Raw genomic sequence first — 19971 nt, 5'->3', positions numbered from 1 at the left:
AGATAGAGATCTGCAAAGCTAGGGATGAAAGAATGACAATACCTTTCATAACTAGCTTCTATCTCCAGCAAAGCTCCCTGCCAACTGCAAAACTATTCTGTTGATGAATAGTTACCAAATTCCTTTCCACACATGTTCACTGTAAACCTCAACTTGAAACCAACTTTTTGCTTCCTCTAAGATAGCAACAGTGATTTGGAATTATCGTACTAGGAGCAACATTGGAAATTTCTATCCTCAGTAATTAAGATTTCCCTCTGAGGGAGGCAAGACACGAAGGACATTGAAACATCTCTGATGGCATTTCAACAGAGCTCCCAGGGTCTAGTCTGTCGTTATAATTTTCTTTATTCAGTCATATTTAATGGAGAAAGAAATAAAGGATTTGAGGTTATATAGCAATTTTCATAACCACAGGACGTTTCAAAGCACTAATCTTCCTGCAGTCCCAACAATGCAATCTAACATTGCATTGAGTATTTGACCACCCATTCAAAATTCTCTCTTTAGTCTTAAACTTCTGACTAAACCAGGTTTTTATAAAGATGTTTATTGATGCTTGGTATGCTATTGTTGGACGTCCATCTTGCGTGTCTATTCCGCAGATCGAAAAAATCCATCTGAATCTGGCTGATGGGTTTCTGCTGTTGCACTTCCGGCATATTGACACTGGACCAAGGAAATTCAGAACCATAATGTCACCCCTCATTGTGTATTCGGTAGACGGATACACTCACTAAAATGGCCTGTTGTTTCTCTCACCAAGTCAAATCCTTGTATTGGAAAGTGAAAATGGGAAAAGATCCAGGTAAATTGATTCTCACCAAATTTCCAATTGGGAATAGTCATCTCTAATCAGAAAATGGTGACTATCAGGAGCTTAGAAGGTAGTAGCATGTAAACTCTTCAGCCATTTTCTCAAATCAGCAGTCAGGAAACAGAGAAGGGGACTGGTACAGGAGATGGCCAGAAGCTGTCGAATATTTCTCAGTCAGTTCCCTTGAAAGGGTAAAACAGGTTGCTTAAGATGGTTTTTCAACTTCAAGCATGTTAAAATGCAGAAGAAGTTGATCCCATGCCCAGCTGATCAGTTGTCGTGTTCCACAAGGGATATGTCTGTAGCTGTTGTTTTCACCATCAGGTTTTTGTATCCATCATTTAGGAGTAAGCCAGCGTAACATGGGTGGTCTGAGTTGAAAAATATACCAGGAGGCTCCTGCTGCCACTTCTGATTTCTGACCAGGCCAGGGATGAGGCTGGGCAAGCTGTATTAAAGTAGATCACAGATGGTGAAATACATCATGTGCTGTCAATTGGGCCCATCCCATCCTGGGTACTATTAACCCGCAATGTCAGCTTGATATTCAGTGTCACTCTGGATTGTAATTCTCTTCTTGAGATTTTAAATGGCTCTTTTTGATTGAGGCAAAGCAATTGATTATTTCAGTCACAGTAGTTGAGGATCTTCATCCTGCCTGTAATATGCTTATTAATATTTGGACAAATATATTGGTCCACCTATTGCTATAGTCAGGATGTAATGGCATCTGCTGTTAGTTAGCCTTGCCCTTCCATGTTTAAGTTTTTTTTTCCCATGGCAAATTGCTGTAAATGCAAGCTGATACTGGCACAGCAAGGGAAATAGGGAATCTGTTGACAGAGAAAGGGGCTCTACAAATATCCCCATCCTCAATGATGGGGGAGCCCAGTAAACCAGTGCAAAAGTCAAGGCTGATGCATTTGCAACCACCATTAGTCAGAAGTATCAAGTGGATGATCTATCTTGGCTTCTTCACCAGAAACAGAACTGGACAAGCCATGTAAATACTAGGGATCCTACGACTCAACTTGTGATTTCCCAAAGCCTATACACCATCTGTATGGCATAAGTCAGGCGTGTGATGGAATATGCTCTTCTTTCCTGGATGAGTAAAGCTCCAACAACACTCAAAAAGCTTGACATCATCCAGGAGGATTGATTGGCACCCAAACTGCACTTTCAACATTCATTCCCTGCACCACTGACGCACATTGGTAATAGTGTGTATCATCTACAAGATGCATTGCAGTAGCTTACCTAAGCTCTTCAGGCAGCATTTTTCAAACTCGTGACCACTACCATCTAGAAGGACTAGGGCCAGACACACACGGGAACCTACCACCTCTAAGTTCCCCTCCAAACAAAGCTCCCTTCTAACTTGGAAATGTATTGTCGTTCCTTAACTGTCACTAGGTCAAAATCCTGAAACTCTTTCCCGAATAGCACTGTAGATGTGCCTACACCACATGGATAGCAGTGGTTCATCAAGACAATTCACCTCCTCAAGGGCAATTAAGGATGTGCAACAAATATTAGCCATGCAAGCAAATCTCACGTCTCTTGAAAGAATGCAAAAAATAGGGAGTGGAAATCTTGAACTTTCTCCCTTAAAAGATCGTGAATGTTGGGACAATTGAACATGTCATTGATTTGGGTTTTAAGGAATATGGAATCAAGATAAATAAATGCAGTTGAGGTAGGAACCAGTTAAGAACTAATTTAATGATAGAGCAGGCTTGATGGCTGAGCGGACTGTGAACGCTGTTATGCATATCAGAGAAACAGAGGGAGCAATGTGTGTGGAGGTGATGAGTGTTAGAGGCTTGGAGCTAGGCAAAGGTGCAGTAGGGAGAAGAACTGATTTATTTTCTGGTTTGGTACTAATATGCCTGTCTCTGACTTCATGCCAATCAATGAGGATGGATGGTAAGCAATTTGCAAGAGAATTCAAGGATTGCTCCCATTAAGGTTATTAAATACCTGTGGTTGGCTTAAACTAGTGCTGACCTGCAGCTGCTGAATCTGTCTTTGTGTTTCTGCGAGATCCATTTCTGCACCGCTGAGAGACTGATCCAGCTGTCCCTTCTCAGCTGAGAGCCGCAGGGCATCTTCTTCAGACTTCAACTTGTCCCGTTCAACCTGGAACAACAAACGTTACAATGAGAAAGTACAGTGAGGGTGCTTCACAGCACAAACTAAAGGAGAGCATTGAGGCTCATAGTGAGGGTAGGTCACAGTGAAGGAGACGTATAGAGTGAGGTAGCTCATTGAGGGGGTCAGTGTCAGGGTGGGTCACAGGATGCAGCAGGATCGGTAGCACAGTGGTTAGCACTGCTGCTTCACAGCTCCAGGGTCCTGGGTTCGATTCCTAGCTCGGGTCACTGTCTGAGTGGAGTTTGCACATTATCCTCGTGTCTGCGTGGGTTTCCTCCGGGTGCTCCGATTTCCTCCCACAGTCGAAAGATGTGCAGGTTAGGTTGATTGGCCATGCTAAGAAATTGCCCCTTAGTGTCTAGGGGTGCGTAGGTAGAGGGATTAGTGGGTATAATATGTAGGGATATGGGGGTAGGGCCTGGGTGGGATTGTGTTCAGTCCAGACTTGATGGGCTGAAGGGCCTCTTTCTGCACTGTAGGGTTCTATGATACTATGAGGATCGTGGAATGAGGAAGCACACTGAAGGGCCAGAGTGACAGCAAGGGAGCATGGGAGCATGGATTAAAGGAGCACATTGTGGGTTTGTCTCAGTGAGAGTGAGGGTGTGTCTCAGCGAGTGAGGGGGAACAATAAAGCACAATTAGGTTGCTTCACAGTGAGTGGGGGTACAGAACGTGAAAGAATAGTGAGGGGATGGAATAAGAAAAATCACTTACTGTGCCTAGTTTATCAGACAGCCTCAGTCAGAAGCCAAGCTTACATTACTGCGTGGTGTAACCTGCTGTGCCCTTTACTCTTGAGCAAGATGCTGTCTGAGGCTGTAGCCCTCAATAGAAAGTTAGAGGTAAACATTACAGTGAAAGAGGTATTTCTTCACAGATGTGTGGACAGCTGAAGGATGACACTTGAGCTTCTGAGCTAACTGGAACATTAACACACACCACCTGCTAAGGTACGTGTCCTGGTGCCAAATGAAGTAGGGTGGATCAATCACCAAAGTATATTGTTCACAGCCTTGGTGAGTTGAGGAACAGCCAAGGAAAGGGTAATTACCTGAAGCAGTAATTTGAGAGGTTGTTGTTTTCCTATCTCCACATTCTTTCCTGAAAGTGTGAAGTAATGAAAGGATTCGTAGGCTGATTAACAGTCTGATAGACCACAATGTGAAGACTCCTTCCTTGCCAACAGCCAACTTTACACCATCCAATAGACTAGTAAGTCCTATATACAGCCAGAGGTTTCAAGGATGCCCACAACACTACAATAAAGGGAGTGGACCAACCACAACCACTGGATATGAGTGTCCTGCTGGGCATCATCCCAGATGTGGAGATGCCGGCACTGGACTGGGGTAAACACAATAAGAAGTCTCACACACCAGGTTAAAGTCCAACAGGTTTGTTTGGTAGTAAATGCCACAAGATTTCGGGGCGCTGCTCCTTCATCAGGTGAGTAAACTTTGTAAACCGTGTGTACCTTTATATGCCCTGTTTGTGATCAGAACTCCCCACTCACCTGACGAAAGAGCAGTGCTCCGAAAACTAGTGGCATTTACTACCAAATAAACCTATTGGACTTTAACTTGGTGTTGTGAGACTTCTTACTGCATCATTCCAGAGTCACAGCTCCAGTCTCTACTCAGTGTCTGCCTGAAACATGGCTTGACTCTTACACCCTCTGGCTCATCTCTATGTGTTCTATCACAAATGCAAAGACTTGCCTCAGTAACATAAGGTGAGTATGAACAATGCATGAAAGGCAATTAGAGCAGTTTGTGAACCATCAGATTGAAGTCTAGTGGCTGAGACACCATAAAGCTCGCCATCCTAAAATTTGCAAAGAGCAGAAAAATTTACATTTCAAACTTTTTTCCCAGGTCAGGTGAAGGGACAACAACCTGAACCGTTAACTTGGTTTCGCCATCCACAGATGCTGCCTGGTCTGCTTTGTATTTCTAGCAATTTTTGCTATTATTTCAGATTTCCAGCATCTACTGTATTTTGCTTTTACTATTTGAAGAAATATATACTGAGTGCAATAAACAAAACTGGTCTTTAACATATTCAAGACTGTTGTAGGGTGGTTATTGCCCGATAAATCTGAATAACTCTTCATCGTTGTATGTAGGTTAACTCTAAGTCTTGATTTATTCTTAGAACTATTTAAGCATATACAGTAAGGTGTACAATGGCTTTGTCCAACACTCAACTGACTTTGGATGTGGGTCATGTGCTGTCTTACATCACTGCATGGGAGGTACTGTACTCAGTCCCACATTTACCCTATATGTGCTTGATGTTTAAACTACAAAGACCTGAACAATACTGTATGCAGTCAGGCACCAGTCTCCAAACACAGTGCAAATACTTTCAATAACTCACAAAAGATGAAAATTTGATTAATGATTTTGGGGAGGGACCTTTGGTCTGAAGGAACATCTAGCTTTCTCTCACTGTCACCAATGGAACACCTCTTTCTGGTACAGGGTTTTGACAGTATTGTTGCTCAGATTTTACAGCATACACGTTACTTTGGACCTTCTAGTCCCATTTTTTGCTATTGATTTTGGCATTTGTGGAAGTAATAAGCTGTCAGGTAGGAGCTGTAGAAACAAATACTTGCCCCATGCTAGTTGCCATGTTTTTGATGAGGCTAGCCTCAGTTGCCTGTTTCTCCTTCACAAAGATGTTAATCACTGTCAACCTCATCATCTGTACTAAATCGAGCTTTGGCTCATAGTAGCTTTTAGATCCATCGGTGTCAACTGCTTTCTGATATCCAATTGGCCATCCCATGTGTGGGAGCCAAGACAATGAGTGTTGTCAAGATCTTCAGATGTGGAGAGAGAGGTGTGTACCACTATCCAAACACCCAAATACATTCCCTTCTCAAGGACAGTCGACTGGAGAGTGAGCAATGCTGGCTGATTGCATGTCTAACCCAGAGCGTTATGACTAATGAAGCAGTTCCTGTCATTGCCTGTATACATTGGAGAGTTGACTCCAGGCAGTTGGTCAATAGTAGTCTGCAATCTTACACATGGATGCCTGTTTAAATTTCAGGAAACATGACTTTCATTCTGGCTGCAGTCTTTTTTTTCCTGATTCTTGTACACAGGTCAGTGATGTGACTAGCACACTCGTGGTGCTTATGAACATTATCCACTCATTGCTGGCACATTTGTCCCACCTATGCTGCAGCCAAAGCACAGGGATATTTGCGATGGTTCAGCAGCACAGCACTCTCAATCACTTTACAGTATGCCCCTCAAATTGCGCTTGGTGTTGTCACAAAGCAGCATTGAGAAAAAGAACATCATTCAGGCTCAGGCCTCATTCTCATCAGTGAGTTCCATTCACAGACAGCTGAGGGAATCAAGGCCACATGTAGGAACTCTGGTGGAGTTCCTTTGTTGGGATGGCAGCAGAATTCTTTTTCGCATTCATTTTCAGATTTGGCACCACTGACAAGGCTAGCATTTACTGCTCAACCCTAATTGCCTGAATTTGCTATAACTGAATTGCTTACTAGGCCATTTCAGAGGGTAGTTAAAAAGCAACCACATCAGTCTAGGCTGGAGGCGCATACAAGTCAGAATGGCTAAAGACAGCAGATTTCCCTCTCTTACAGGTATTACCAAACTGTTTGGTTTTTACAACTAATTCTGACTTAAGTCAAAGATATATTTGCAAACTGTTGTGAACTGAATTCGAAATACGAACTACCATGGTGGCAGTTGAATTGACTTCCCCTGGATCATCAATCCCCGAACACAGCCACCTTGTCACCAAGTAGCAACTGTGAGCAAGAGAGGCTTCATTCTGATGCTTAATGCTGGTGTGTAAATAAGGATTCTCATTAACAATCTGACTGCAAACTGCACTCAAGCCCTGAAAGTGAAAAACCGTAACTGCTTGCAACTTCATACCATATTACAATGAAAACATAGCTTTGTTTAAAGTTTATTTATTAGTGTCACAAGTAGGCTTATGTTAACACTGCAATGAAGCTACAGTGAAAATTCTTTAGTTGCCACATTCTGGTGCCTGTTCAGGTACACTGAGATGATTTAGCACAGCGAATGCACCTAAAAAGACTGGCCCATGCACATTTCAGACTGTGGGGGGAAATCAAAGCACCTAGAGGAAACCCACGCAGATACAGGGAGAACATGCAGATTCTACACAGACAGTGACCCAAGGTGAGAATCGAACTGGGGTCCCTGATACTGTGAGGCAGCAGTGCTAACCACTGTGCCACCATGTCAGGTTTCAAGCAGTGGACAGGATCAAAGAGGGCCACCAAAAGTTCATGATGTCTGAATGCAAAAAGGGCTGAGTTTAAAATCAAGGAGTACCACGGGCTTTCCAAACCTGGAGTGAACTAGCTTGTTTTGAGAATGTGTTACCTTCACTAAGTGGTAGCATGTTAATCTCCGAGGGAGCAGGTTGTGGCTTCAAACCCCTCTCATGACTTGAGCATTTAGTCTAGTCCGGTGGTTCTCAATCTTTTATATGCCACGGCAAACCTTTATATTATAAAATAATTTTGAGGCACACTTCCTATTTTCTCTGAACTGAAAATCAAAATACTTTTTTGGGACGATTTTCAGCCTGTCGGATTTCATAATACTGAATACTAGTTGCTTCGGTTCCAGCTATCACAAAACCTGGGCTATTAACATGGAAAAATGTAAACAATATACTATAAATGTAAATTGTATAAAAGGGAAGCTTGATTTCCTTAAAAATACTGTTCACAAATAATCTATCCAGTTCATTAAGATTTAATATTTTGAAATGGTCATCAGTATGAATGTTGCTTGTTTCTCTGGCTGGTTATCTGAGTTTTTCCAGCAGTTTTTTTCTTGTGTCGGATTTCAGCAATTGCAGTATTCTGCTTTTGTATTAATATTTTGAGCACTATTATCTCAGGTGGAAAAATTAAGTAGGAGAAAAAAGCAGTAATATAATTTTAAAAAAAGGAGAAAGCTGAAGTGTAGGACCAAAGTTACATAAGAACATAAGAACATAAGAAATAGGAGCAGGAGTAGGCCATCTGGCCCTTCGAGCCTGCCCCGCCATTCAATAAGATCATGGCTGATCTGTCGTGGCTCAGTTCCACTTTCCCGCCCTCTCCCCATAACCCTTAATCCCCTCTCTTATCAAAAACCCATCAACCCGCTTCTTAAAAATATTTAGCGAGGCAGCCTCCACCACTTCAACGGGCAGAGAATTCCAGAGATTCACCACCCTTTGAGTGAAGAAGTTCCTCCTCAACTCCGTTCTGAACCGCCCCCCCTTTATCTTGAGGCTGTGCCCCCTAGTCCTACTGTCTTTTTTGAGCGGGAAGAGTCTTTCCACCTCTATCCTATCCATCCCATTCATCATCTTATACGTCTCAATGAGATCTCCCCTCATTCTTCTAAACTCTAACGAGTACAAGCCTAGTTTATTCAGCCTCTCCTCATAGCTCAACCCCCTCAACTCCGGTATCAGCCTAGTAAACCTCCTCTGCACTCCCTCCAAGGCCAAAATATCCTTGCGCAGGTGCGGCGCCCAAAACTGCACACAGTACTCCAGCTGCGGCCTCACCAATGCCCTATACAGCTGCAGCAAGACCTCCCTACTTTTATATTCAATCCCCCTCGCTATGAAGGCCAGCATCCCATTCGCCTTCCTGACCACCTGCTGCACCTGCATAGTTCCAGCATAATAGTTCACAGAACATAGAAAAACTACAGCACAAACAGGCCCTTCAGTCCACATGCTGCGCCAAACATATCCCTACATACTCTGCTTACCTATAATCCTCTATTTTACTCAGTCCCATATACTCATCTAAAAGTCTCTTAAAAGACCCTATCGAATCCGCCTCCACCACAAATGCGGGCAGCCAATTCCATGCACCCACCACCCTCTGAGTGAAAAACTTACCCCTGACATCTCCTCTGTACCTGCTCCCCAGCACCCTAAACCTGTGTCCTCTTGTGGCAGCCATTTCAACCCTGGGAAAAAGCCTCTGAGAATCCACTCAATCAATACCTCTTAACACCTTATACACCTCTATCAGGTCACCTCTCATCCTTCGTCTTTCTAAGGAGAAAAGACTGAGCTCTCTCAACCTATCCTCATAAGGCATGCCACCCAACCCAGGCAACATCCTTGTAAATCTCCTCTGCACCCTTTCAATGGCTTCCACATCCTTCCTGTAATGAGGCAACCAGAACTGAGCACAGTATTCCAAGTGGGGTCTGACCAGGATCATTACCTCCCGAATCCTAAACTCAATTCCTCAATTGATGAAGGCCAGTACACCATACACCTTCTTAACCACATCCTCTACCTGCGAAGCTGATTTGAGAGTCCTATTAACCCCTACCACAAGATCCTTCTGATCTTCCACACTGCTAAGAGTCTTATCCTTAACATTATATTCCGTCATCCCATTTGACCTGCCAAAATGAACCACTACACACTTATCCAGGTTGAAGTCCATCTGCCACTTCTCCACCCAGTCTTGCATCCTATCTATGTCTTGTTGCAACTTCTGACATCCCTCCAAACTATCCACAATACCTCCAACCTTTGTTGTCAGCAAACTTACCAACCCATCCCTCCACTTCCTCATCCAGGTCATTTATAAAAATCACAAAGGGCAAGGGTCCCAGAACAGGTCCCTGGGGCACTCCACTGGTGACTGACCTCCATGCAGAAAAAGATAATGTTTTTCCCATATCTAGGCATTAGTTAAAAATAACGATAGAGACAAGTTATTGCATAGTTTCTGTATTGTGATTTTCAAAACAGGATATGCCACTTTTCACCTTCCTGCTTCTCTTGCTTCTTTCAGGATTTTTGTGCCCATTTTGAGTTTTCGCTTTTCATGCAGGCACATGGAATCTTTGTCTTCAGCTCCAAGTCCTGTTGGCCATGTGCATAGGCCAGACTAACATAAAAAAGTCTAAACCATGCATTTGCAGTTGTTTACAAGCTGACACGTGCAGGAGGTTTGGGGTTCATTGGGTCCTGAAGATTAACTGAAGATGAAGGTTAGCTTTAGTTTAATTACATTAATTTTTAATCATTTTGAATCTTTCCACATGGCACACGTGAGTGGGGGGTCTTCCACTCCAGCTTGGAATCATTAGTCCAATTGACACTAGAGTACAGTACTGAAACAGTTCTTCATTTTTCAGGGGAGTTGTTATATTGAAGTCCTATTTCACATGTACAGGTGGACATAAAAGATCCATAAACAGCAAATGATCCCTCAAGCAACATGATTAAAAGCAGATTAACTAGTAACTCATCTGATTTTCACTTGTGAGGGCTTTTTGTGTGCCACACTTGCCTACGTAAAAACTACTACAGTTCAAAAGTCATTGGCCATCCTGGCCAAGTGCAGGGTACTGAGTAAATGGACCTTGATTCATTTTTGTAGCAAGTAAAGGTAATTGAGAAACTGCATCGGCTGCAATGATCAAAAACAATAGCAGCTGCCGAGGGGAATACTACCAACCAGCTTTGATGTTGTGCCGCATCGCAAACATCGTGTGTGCTCTTTATAGACAATCCAGGTGACTTAGAACAAGCACTGACCTGATAAAAGGACTGAATCTCAATTCACCAAAACACATTGCCGTCATATTTTAGAAAACTGATGTGATGAAATGTGGTCTTGTTCTGTGTCAGTTGAATACATTGTGGACCAATGCCCATTTTTTGTCACAGCTTTGCCTTAAAGAATAACTGAATGGCTTACTCTGCTCCTATATTTTATGTTTCTACACATATGTGCATAAATCATTGAAGGTTGCAGGATAGGTTTAGAGCAGTTAATAAAACACTGTATTCTGACTTTATTAATAGGAGCCTAGAGTACAGAGCAATAAAGTTGTGCTGAATTCATACAAGTCACTGGATCGGCCTCAGTTAGAGTATTATCCAAGTTCTACACTCCAGAAAGGATGTGAAGGCATCAGAGGGAGTGCACAGAAGATTAATGAGAATGGTTCCAGCATTGAGGATCTTTAGATATGCAAATAGATTTGAGAAATTAGAACTGTTTTCCTTAGTGGAAAGAAGGTTGAAGGCCCCTTAAGCCTGCAATGCCATTTAATAAGATCTGATTGTAACTTCAACCTCACATTCCTGCCTACCTTCCTCCCTCCCAACCACCCAATAATCTTTGACCCCTCTTGTTAAACATGAATCTATCTAGGTCTGGCTTTAATATATTCAAAAACTTCCTTCCTCAAAAGGCAATGGGTGCAGAATTCCAGAGACTCATGACCTTCTGTGAGATAAAAATTCTCCTCATCCCTCTCTTAAATGAGTGACCCAGTAACCCCTAGTTCTATATTCTCTGACAAGAGGAAACATCCTCTCCACATCCAACTTGTCAATAGCCCTCAGGATCTTAAAGGCAGCAATCTAGCTTGAACCTAGACAGTGAATGATCACAGCCAAGTCTGATCATTCTCTCATGTGTGTACTTGCAGCAGACCACACTGAAAGCTGACTGATTTCCCTCCTTATTCCTTCTGTGCCTTTCCTAACTCAGGAATTCTATTCTTGAGCGGTTTGGTGAACACAGCAAGGAATCAAAACCAGAAGTAGAAAATGGTGGAATAAAAAACTTAGTGGCTCAGGCAGCATCTATATAGAGAGGGAAAAGCACAGTTAACACTTCTGATCTGCGACCTTGCCTCAGAACTGGGAAAAGTTAGAGATGTAGTCTGGAATTGTCAGGCACCAGCACGTAAAGTTCTGAGCAAAGGGTGAGTGGGATCAGGACGAAAGGAAATTCTGTGATAGTGTAGGAAACAGGAAAGATTGAATGACAAAAATGTTAGTTATCCAGGGCAAAGAGAATGATGATAGGACAATAGACATTGAAACCAAAGATGTGCTGAGAGAAGGTGTGCTGCAACAGATAAAATAAAACAAACAAAAGGAGTTTACAGTGTGAAGTGGTTGAACCTAACATTCAATCAAATTCAAAACCCTTGGCTCAGTACCACAATAGGCAGCAAGTCACTGGGTGCATCCCCACCAGTTGTTGTGGATAAGTAATACAAATTGGCTTGCACTTCCTCATGACGAGGCAGCATCACACTTCGCCTCATTGTGCTGAGTCAGGAGACGCTGATCAAGACTGAGGTCTGGACCGGTGTGCAAACACCTGATCAAAAGCTAGCCTTGAGAACTTCCTGCCACTCAAGTTAGAAGCATGGTATGTCCAGACATTTAGACAGAAGAAGCAGCAACAATAGATATCAGACTATCCTTTATTTGGGTAGACATTATCTTTGGAAGCTGTAATGTTGCTTTGACTCACCACAGCTCAAGTTCCTGAGATAAAGAATTTCAGTGTTGGTGGCTTTTAAAAAATCTCCCTGCTCAACTCCAACACACTGAATAAACAAGCTATGTGTCACTCTGACAGAGCATGCAAAAACAAATAATTCAACTCCTCATATTTCTTAATCACCTTAAGAAAACATGCATCTACTTTATTAGTGTACAGCCCTTTCATCTCTTAGACCTGAGATTTGAACTGAGAAGATTAAGATCTCCTAACTCTGATGAAGAGTGGGTGGTAGAAGGAGGCTATTTACTGTCATTTGGGAACTGGGTTGAAATATAGGAGGCTATGTGAAGGGAGGTTGACTGCAGGGCATTTGGTAGGTGGGGCAAAACAAGTTGTGCAGCTTGTTGGAGAGAGGGGAAGAGAAGAGGAAAAAGATCAATCCAAAAGGCTAGTCTTTTTCAGGCACAGATTTTGAACTGTTTAAAATACTGGTCCACCTTTCCAATTCCAAATACCTAGGGGTATGTTAAGGATTTCCTCTTAGTTGGACAATAGGGGTAAGTAACCTAACAGGTTGTTGAAAATGTAAAGTAATGGATAACTCAGATTGGTGTTATTGGAATGCTATTTAAATAGCAATTTAATTAAGATGTTAAAGATAAATAAAGTATTTGAAGGGGTGGATAAAGGACATCATTGACTATCAATCATGAATAGTGGCAAACTCTAGCTGACGACCAATGCAAGTGGCACACCACTTCACCATCAAAATAACATATAGGCCTGGAGACACCAGCATGGGCCTTTAGCAAGGTTAGGCCTTTGGTCGCAAGTCTCCCAAGCGCTTTTTTTTAAGCGCAATCAGTTCCACGCTGGAAATCAACGTGGAACTGATTATCATATAGAAATTTGAATTTCCATACGATTAGCAAGCCCGGGACAGTATTCCCAGGCACTAGTGTCTCCCCCCATCCTGCCGAGAGTGATTCTCTCCAGCAGGGTTTATGACTGCTCCCCACTAACAAGGAACAGGTGTCCTGACCCCACTGTTGGGGACAGAGGCCATTGAGGCTCCCCAGGATGTCAGAGGCAAGGGGGGAGGTGCCCCTTGCGCAGTGCCAGCTTGGCACCCTCACGCTACTCACCAGGCACCTTAGCACTGTCCACTGCGCACCAAGCAGTGCCAAGAAGGTGGGGTTGGGTGGGGGGAATTCACTGCCACTCTGCAATAGGGATCAGTGAAAGAGGGTGGGAGGAGGCGATAGGAGCTGGCCAGGGGTGAGAGTGTTGTGGGGAAGGCTAGTGATCAGATGCCAACGATTGGGAGGACGGTGATGGGGGAGGCCAGTGTGCATGCACCAATCTCTGCACTGACAGATCGGCGCTAAGTAATGGCCCACTCAGCACTATGCTGCTGGTGTCTCAGAGAATAGGCCATGCCCCCTACTCACCGGAGTGAATCACGCCGAGACACTCTGCAATGGACAGCGTGTCAGAGATTCGTTCTGATAAGTACGTCCAAAATACTCCTGTTTTCCCACCTGTTGAGCACTTAGTTTGTTTTGGGAGAATCCCAGCCATGATTTCAGAAACTCCAAAGCAGACACCAGCCCTGCAAATAAGACGTCAGCAGAAATTTAAGACCCTAGGTTCAGAATGAACTGTATAATTTTCAAACTTAATATAAAGTTCTATCACATTGTGGACACTATTTCCTAAAGGCTCCTTTACAAGGTTATTAATTAGCCCTTTCCTGTTACATAATACCAAATTTAACATAGCCCAATCCCGAGTTGGTTCTTCACTATACTGCTCCAGAAACCTGTTTCATGAACACCCCAGGAATTTATCCCCCACAGCATTGGTGTTAATTAAGTTTACCCAGTCTAACATAAATCAAAGTTGCCCATTATTACTGTATTTCCCATGTTACAAGCAACTTTAATTTCCTGATTTATACTATGTCCAATGTTCATTAGTTTGGTGGCCTATAAATAACTGCCACCAATGTTTACTGCTTCTTACTCTTACTTAGCTCCACCCAAACTAATTTTTACATTTTGATCCTTTGATCCAAGGCTCTGTCTCACTAATGTACTGATCTTATCCCTCATGAATAGCACTTTAACTTTTTGCTTTTCCTTGCTGAATGACGAATATCCTTGAATATTCAGTTCCTAGTCTCAGTCACCACATAACCAGACCCCCATTGTAATGGCAATTAAATCATACTCATTTACCTCTATTTGTGCCTTCAAATAATCTACCCTGTTCTAAGTGCTGTATGCATTTAGGTTGAGTGTCCTTATCTTTGTCTTTAACATTATTCTGCATCTGATCCTATTTGATGCTTGCTTTCACTTTGTCTGCCTTCTAATTTCACTTACTACTTTACCAGTTTTGCTTTCATCCAATCTGAGCTCCCTCTCAGGTTCCCACCCCACCAATCTAGCTTAAAGCTTCCCCAACCACAGTAACAAATCTCTCTGCGGATGTTTGCAGCAATTCTAGTAAGCTGCAACCAGTGCATCTTGTACAGGTCACAGCTGCCCCAGAACTGGTCCCAATGCCTCAGCAATTTGATGCATTCCCTCCTACGATGATTCTCCAGTCACATGCTCAGTCCTTCTATTCCTATACTCACAAGCCTGTGACACTGGGAATAATCTTGAACACAACCTTGATCGACTGACAACTCATTCTTACACAGAAAAAAAGTGGCTTGATTTCTAAATTCAATATCTGTGCTGGTGACCCCCTGTAACACAGGTTTGCCTATACAAGGTCTCTGTGCTTTATTCTACCAATGTTATCTGGTGTGACTGGCAATTCATCAACGTGAGAAAAGAAAAAAGCATCATCCCTGTTCAGCTCTATCTCTGATGGGGTTGGTAATCACATTGGGATTACAGTAATCTCTTGATTGTCTGTATTTAATGTTGTACTGATAAACAAATGCAATCAACATCCAACTCTCCATTCAGGCTGCTGCTGGAGTCTTTGAATTCAAAAATAATCAGTGGTTTATCATCAGTTTTGTTCAATAAATATAACTAGACAAGTATTTCTGAAACCTTACTCCAAAACTCAGAGACATCACATTCCATCTGAGCATAACTGCTCACTGGCACTGAAGGTGCATGAAGTAAATACAATTGGACTCACCACACCTTATCCAACGCATGAGAGCTCAAAGCACCTATTCTATATGAAGAGGCATCACATGCTGACTTAATCTTTTTGGACCCATTGTAGTGTACAAGGATTGTACCATCTACCAATTAACTTTTACACAATTGGAATGTCCCGTCACACTCCCGTGTCCAAATCCACGAAACAGCCTTCCTCAAGGGTTCATTCAATGGGTATAATAAGGTTGTCACATTTGGTATGAATTTCCCCTAATAGTTCACTAAGCCTAAAAATGATCTACACTCAGAGCGATACGGAGAGTGTGGCACATTTCTTATTGTTTGAACCTTACTCTTGGTGGGATTTAATCTATTGTTTTCTATCCTGTGACCCAACACTCTGCTTGGTTTTTAAACATTTCACATTTCTGTGCCTTTATCTGAACTCCAAGTTTTTCCAAACTTTGAATCATCTTTTTCAGCCTGTCATCATGGACCTGTCTGTTTGGAGCTGCAATTGTTGTCATCCAAATAGCACACTACTCCCAGAACTCCTTGCAAAATTTGGTTCATCACAGTTGAAACATTCCAGAGGCTGAAGAAACACCAAAAGGCAGCTTCTGAAATTGAAATAAACCCGTGTGCATATAATGATCAAATATCACTTAAACTCATTGTCTAACTCAAGGTGCAAATAGGCAACTCTAACTTTGTTAGTTAGATCTAACTTTAAAGAGATCTGACCTCCTGATAACATTGTGATAGGATCCTCCACATTTACCAAAGTATCAAGTGGATTACATTCCAGTATCTAACTTATGGTTACAATTATATTCCCCACATACTATTACATTTCCATCTGATGTTGGTGCCCAATTGGGCTATGGGAATAGCCCAATTACTCTGTCCTACTTTAGGGAGAATGAAGTTTTTTCAGTTCTTGATCGACTTTCTCATTCAGAGGATTACTGGTGTTTCTTCAGCTTCTGGAATGTTCCAACGATGATGAACCAAATTTTGCAAGGAACTCTGGGAGTAGTGGGCTATTTGGATGACAATAATTGCAGCTCCAAACAGGCAGACCAATGATGACTGCAATAACCTGGTCTTGCATTCCTCTTGACTCGATCATTGGCTTAATATCCTTGAATCAGTTTGCCAGATTTACCTGAAGGTACTTTGTGATCACTTGTTTGTCAATATCGTCACTATGTGAAAAAGCTTGTTCCAATTTAACTTAAGTGCTGTTAACCAATTTCTTCCAAACAAGGCTGTATTTTTCACCCTTCGCTACAATGATGGACAATTTTGCACATAGCATCTTATTTGTGTCTGGAACCGCATACTTCCCATTATGGGGATTTTCTCTCTTCCATAATTTCATAATTTTATGCGTGATTTCTCCAGTTGACGGTGTCTCAACTTTTCATGGTGTAGTGATTCTGAAATCACAATGACTAATGCACCCGTTGTTGCTCTCCAGGTTTACCGGAGTTCCACTACCTGGACTATGATGCCCTGCGAATTTACACTGGACATCCTTTTGATTCAGATGATATGGGTCTCAAGCCAACCCTCACAGACCTCATGCTGTTCAACACGAGTGGGGAGCTAGATATGCAGCAACTGTAATTTTTTCCAGCCAGTATTTTCATTGTTCTCATTCCTATGACTGGCCTTAGCAAGATGACCCTTCTTACAGCTGTAGCGCTCTGCCTTCACAAGTGGACAATTATGTGTCAATATTGGCCTAAGCACCGGTAACAACATTTTGTAATACTTCTGCTACTACTGCAGTAACTGCTATCATTGAGACCCTGCTTACTCCAATGCAGCTTTAGCAGAATGTTGGCAATTGTTAACTTTAACTTCTCTCGAGTCACATTCCACCACATTTGTGGGCGACGGTGTTCGGCACACTCTGTTGAAAGGTAACTTAGGCAATGCCAGCAACCTACTGTAAAGTTATTCATTTTTAAACCTCATACAAAACTGTCCTGCAATCCTCTCTCTTGAAATTCCCCAAACTTGCAATGGATGGACAGTCTTTTCAAAGTCATCATAAAGTCTCTGTTGTCCTCACTGGGCAAAGGATTCCTTGTTCCAAACTGAAAGTTTTCAGTGATCTCAAATTGCTTGGGACTGTAGTGCTGTTCAAGCTTTCTCAAAATGTCCGACAGTAGTATGTCCTTTCGCTTTACAGGGGCCAGCATTTCATTTTCCTGGACCTATTTCAGTCAAAAAGATTACCCTACTTACTTTCCCCACAGCCAGTTATCAGGAACACTGAGGATATTATTTGCAGCGGAATACATCTTTAGCCATTCCACATATATATCAAAAAGCTTTCGGGCATGGTTCAACTACCAGTCATCCAAAAATTTCTGTGGATGCAGCCATCTCTGGTCAGGCCAACACCATGCGCAAACAGCCTTTTCACTAAGAATGGATTTTTAAAAACATTTCTCAGCAAACTCACGGTTCCTCTACTGGTTTGCTAGAAGCCTCACCAACCAAATTTGCTTGGATAGAGAATCCAAAATCCAATCCTCATTGCCAGACTGTGATATCTTTGCAGACCAGAAACAATACCATGTGCCACACATGGAGTTCAAAATACTCAACTGAAAACTATTTTATTCCGGTTTGACTATATATGCACGAATGTATACATGGCCACAAGATGTTGTCACTACAGAAATCTGGAACTTCTTTCTCCAAAAGGCAGCTAAATCATTGCAAATTTCAAAACTGAAGTCATTAGATTTTTGTCAGGTAAAAGAATTAAGGGATATGGAACAAACATAGATAAATTGATGTAAGGTGCAGACATTAACTAATTTCTGGATTTTCAATCTTTTTGTTCTGGAGACATACCCCATGCTCCCCAAGCAAAAAAGAAACACATCACAACTATTTTTAAACAATAAAACAAAGCAATAACCAATTTGTACACAGCAAGATTCCATAAGTCAGAATATTAGATATATCATCACATATGATGTGCACATAAGCCCGTAATTAACTCCCATTATAAAAATGGTCAATTTTCATGGCTGCCTGCACCTCACGCTAGTGTGGATCCAGCACTGTGAGCTGCCAGTGGCGGCAGGCAGTTTGGTCAGTCACCTGTGCTATGCTTAGCTCCCTAGACAACTGCTATGACAAACAGCAGCAAGCCACATAAAGAACATAAGGTGAAGTCAATCAAACATTCACTGACAGACTTTGGTTACTTCTCAACCCCTGCCCCACAAAATAGACAGCAAACCACACTGACCTGTTCCTTGACATACACAACTTAAATATGGTGGAATGAAAGTGAAGGCTGTGAAGCCCTTCCCAAAATAAATTGGCTGAACTGCCACTAATGGATCTATGAGAAGAGAGGAGTCGAGGTCTTTTCCAATTACGAAGATTGTGCCACCATCACATCAATGGTGGACAGAATTAAACTCTCCTTTTCTTGAAGGAGGGTTCGAGAATTGTGGGATTTCCTACCCCTCCATTGGTGTTTTGCGGTGGCAGATGTGGCTTGCTAATGGCCGGCAGTGGGATCTTCCAGTCCCATCGCTGTCACTGGAACTTTCCATTGGTTGCACCCTCCGCAATCAAGAAACCGGAGGAGGGAGTGGGGCTAGCAGCCGCCGGCGGGACAGCCAGAAAATTTTGCCTATAGTCTGTTTTGAACTCTCAATCATGGTATTAATTGGGTACCATATCATTCTCTGTTGTGTTCACAGAATGTGACTTTAAAACATTCATGAAAGAAGCTGATTTGATGACCCCTTGATACCTTCTCATGGATCTCTAATCTGCCATGGACCCCTCGTTCAGGACCCCTGATCTAAATGAATAGTGGGACAGGTTTGAATGACTCACTGGCCTACTCTGTATCTATGCAATGTCAGGCAGTTGTAAACTTAAAGGTGTAGTGTATTGAAAATTGCATTGTGCATTTTGTCCACCTGAAGTAGGCGGCATTGTGGCACAGTGGACCTGAACTTGACTGTCTATATGGAGTTTGTAGGTCTTCCCTGTGTCTGTGTCAGTTTCCTCCAGGTGCTCTGGTTTCCTCCCACAGTCCAAAGATGTGCAGGTTAGGATGATTGGCCATGATAAATTATCCCTTAGTGGCTAGAGAACTAGCAGGGTAAATAAGTTGGGTTGTGGAGATGGAGCCTGCGTGGGATTGTTGTCAGTGCAGGCTCAATGGGCAGAATGGCTCCTTTTGCACTGTAGGGGCTCCATGAAAACATCCCCTGAATAGTAAAGGTTACCATGCACATATACCAGCAGAGGGAGTCAAGAAGGAAGGGCATAATAAAAATTAATCCCTGCTTAACAGCCTTTTGAATTCTAAATGCTTCTGGCTGACTATATAACTGTTTCTGTCCCAAAAATTTCACAAAGAATCTTAATGGACTGCTAAGGGAGATTTATTATAATCTAGGTTTATTGTTGAACAATGTGTTCTCTTCTTTTAGCCTGTGCATAGTTAATCATTTTCCCCAATTTTAACTAACTTTTCAACTGCTCTCTTCTCCAAA

The 19971-nt window shown here is 42.4% G+C and overlaps 1 protein-coding gene across 1 annotated transcript in view; it reads right to left on the bottom strand.

Annotated features, from left to right (window-relative positions):
- crocc2 (ciliary rootlet coiled-coil, rootletin family member 2) overlaps positions 1-19971 on the bottom strand; it is a 271300-nt gene that overhangs the window by 7166 nt on the left and 244163 nt on the right. Inside the window, exon 34 of the mRNA XM_080185255.1 lies at positions 2818-2959. Coding sequence (XP_080041381.1) covers positions 2818-2959 — 142 coding nt within the window. The remainder of the gene's footprint in view (positions 1-2817; positions 2960-19971) is intronic.

Source organism: Carcharhinus amblyrhynchos, chromosome 3, assembly GCF_965287045.1.
Source record: "Carcharhinus amblyrhynchos chromosome 3, sCarAmb.v2.hapA, whole genome shotgun sequence".
Taxonomy (NCBI): domain Eukaryota; kingdom Metazoa; phylum Chordata; class Chondrichthyes; order Carcharhiniformes; family Carcharhinidae; genus Carcharhinus; species Carcharhinus amblyrhynchos.
This window is presented reverse-complemented; position numbering and strand designations above follow the sequence as displayed.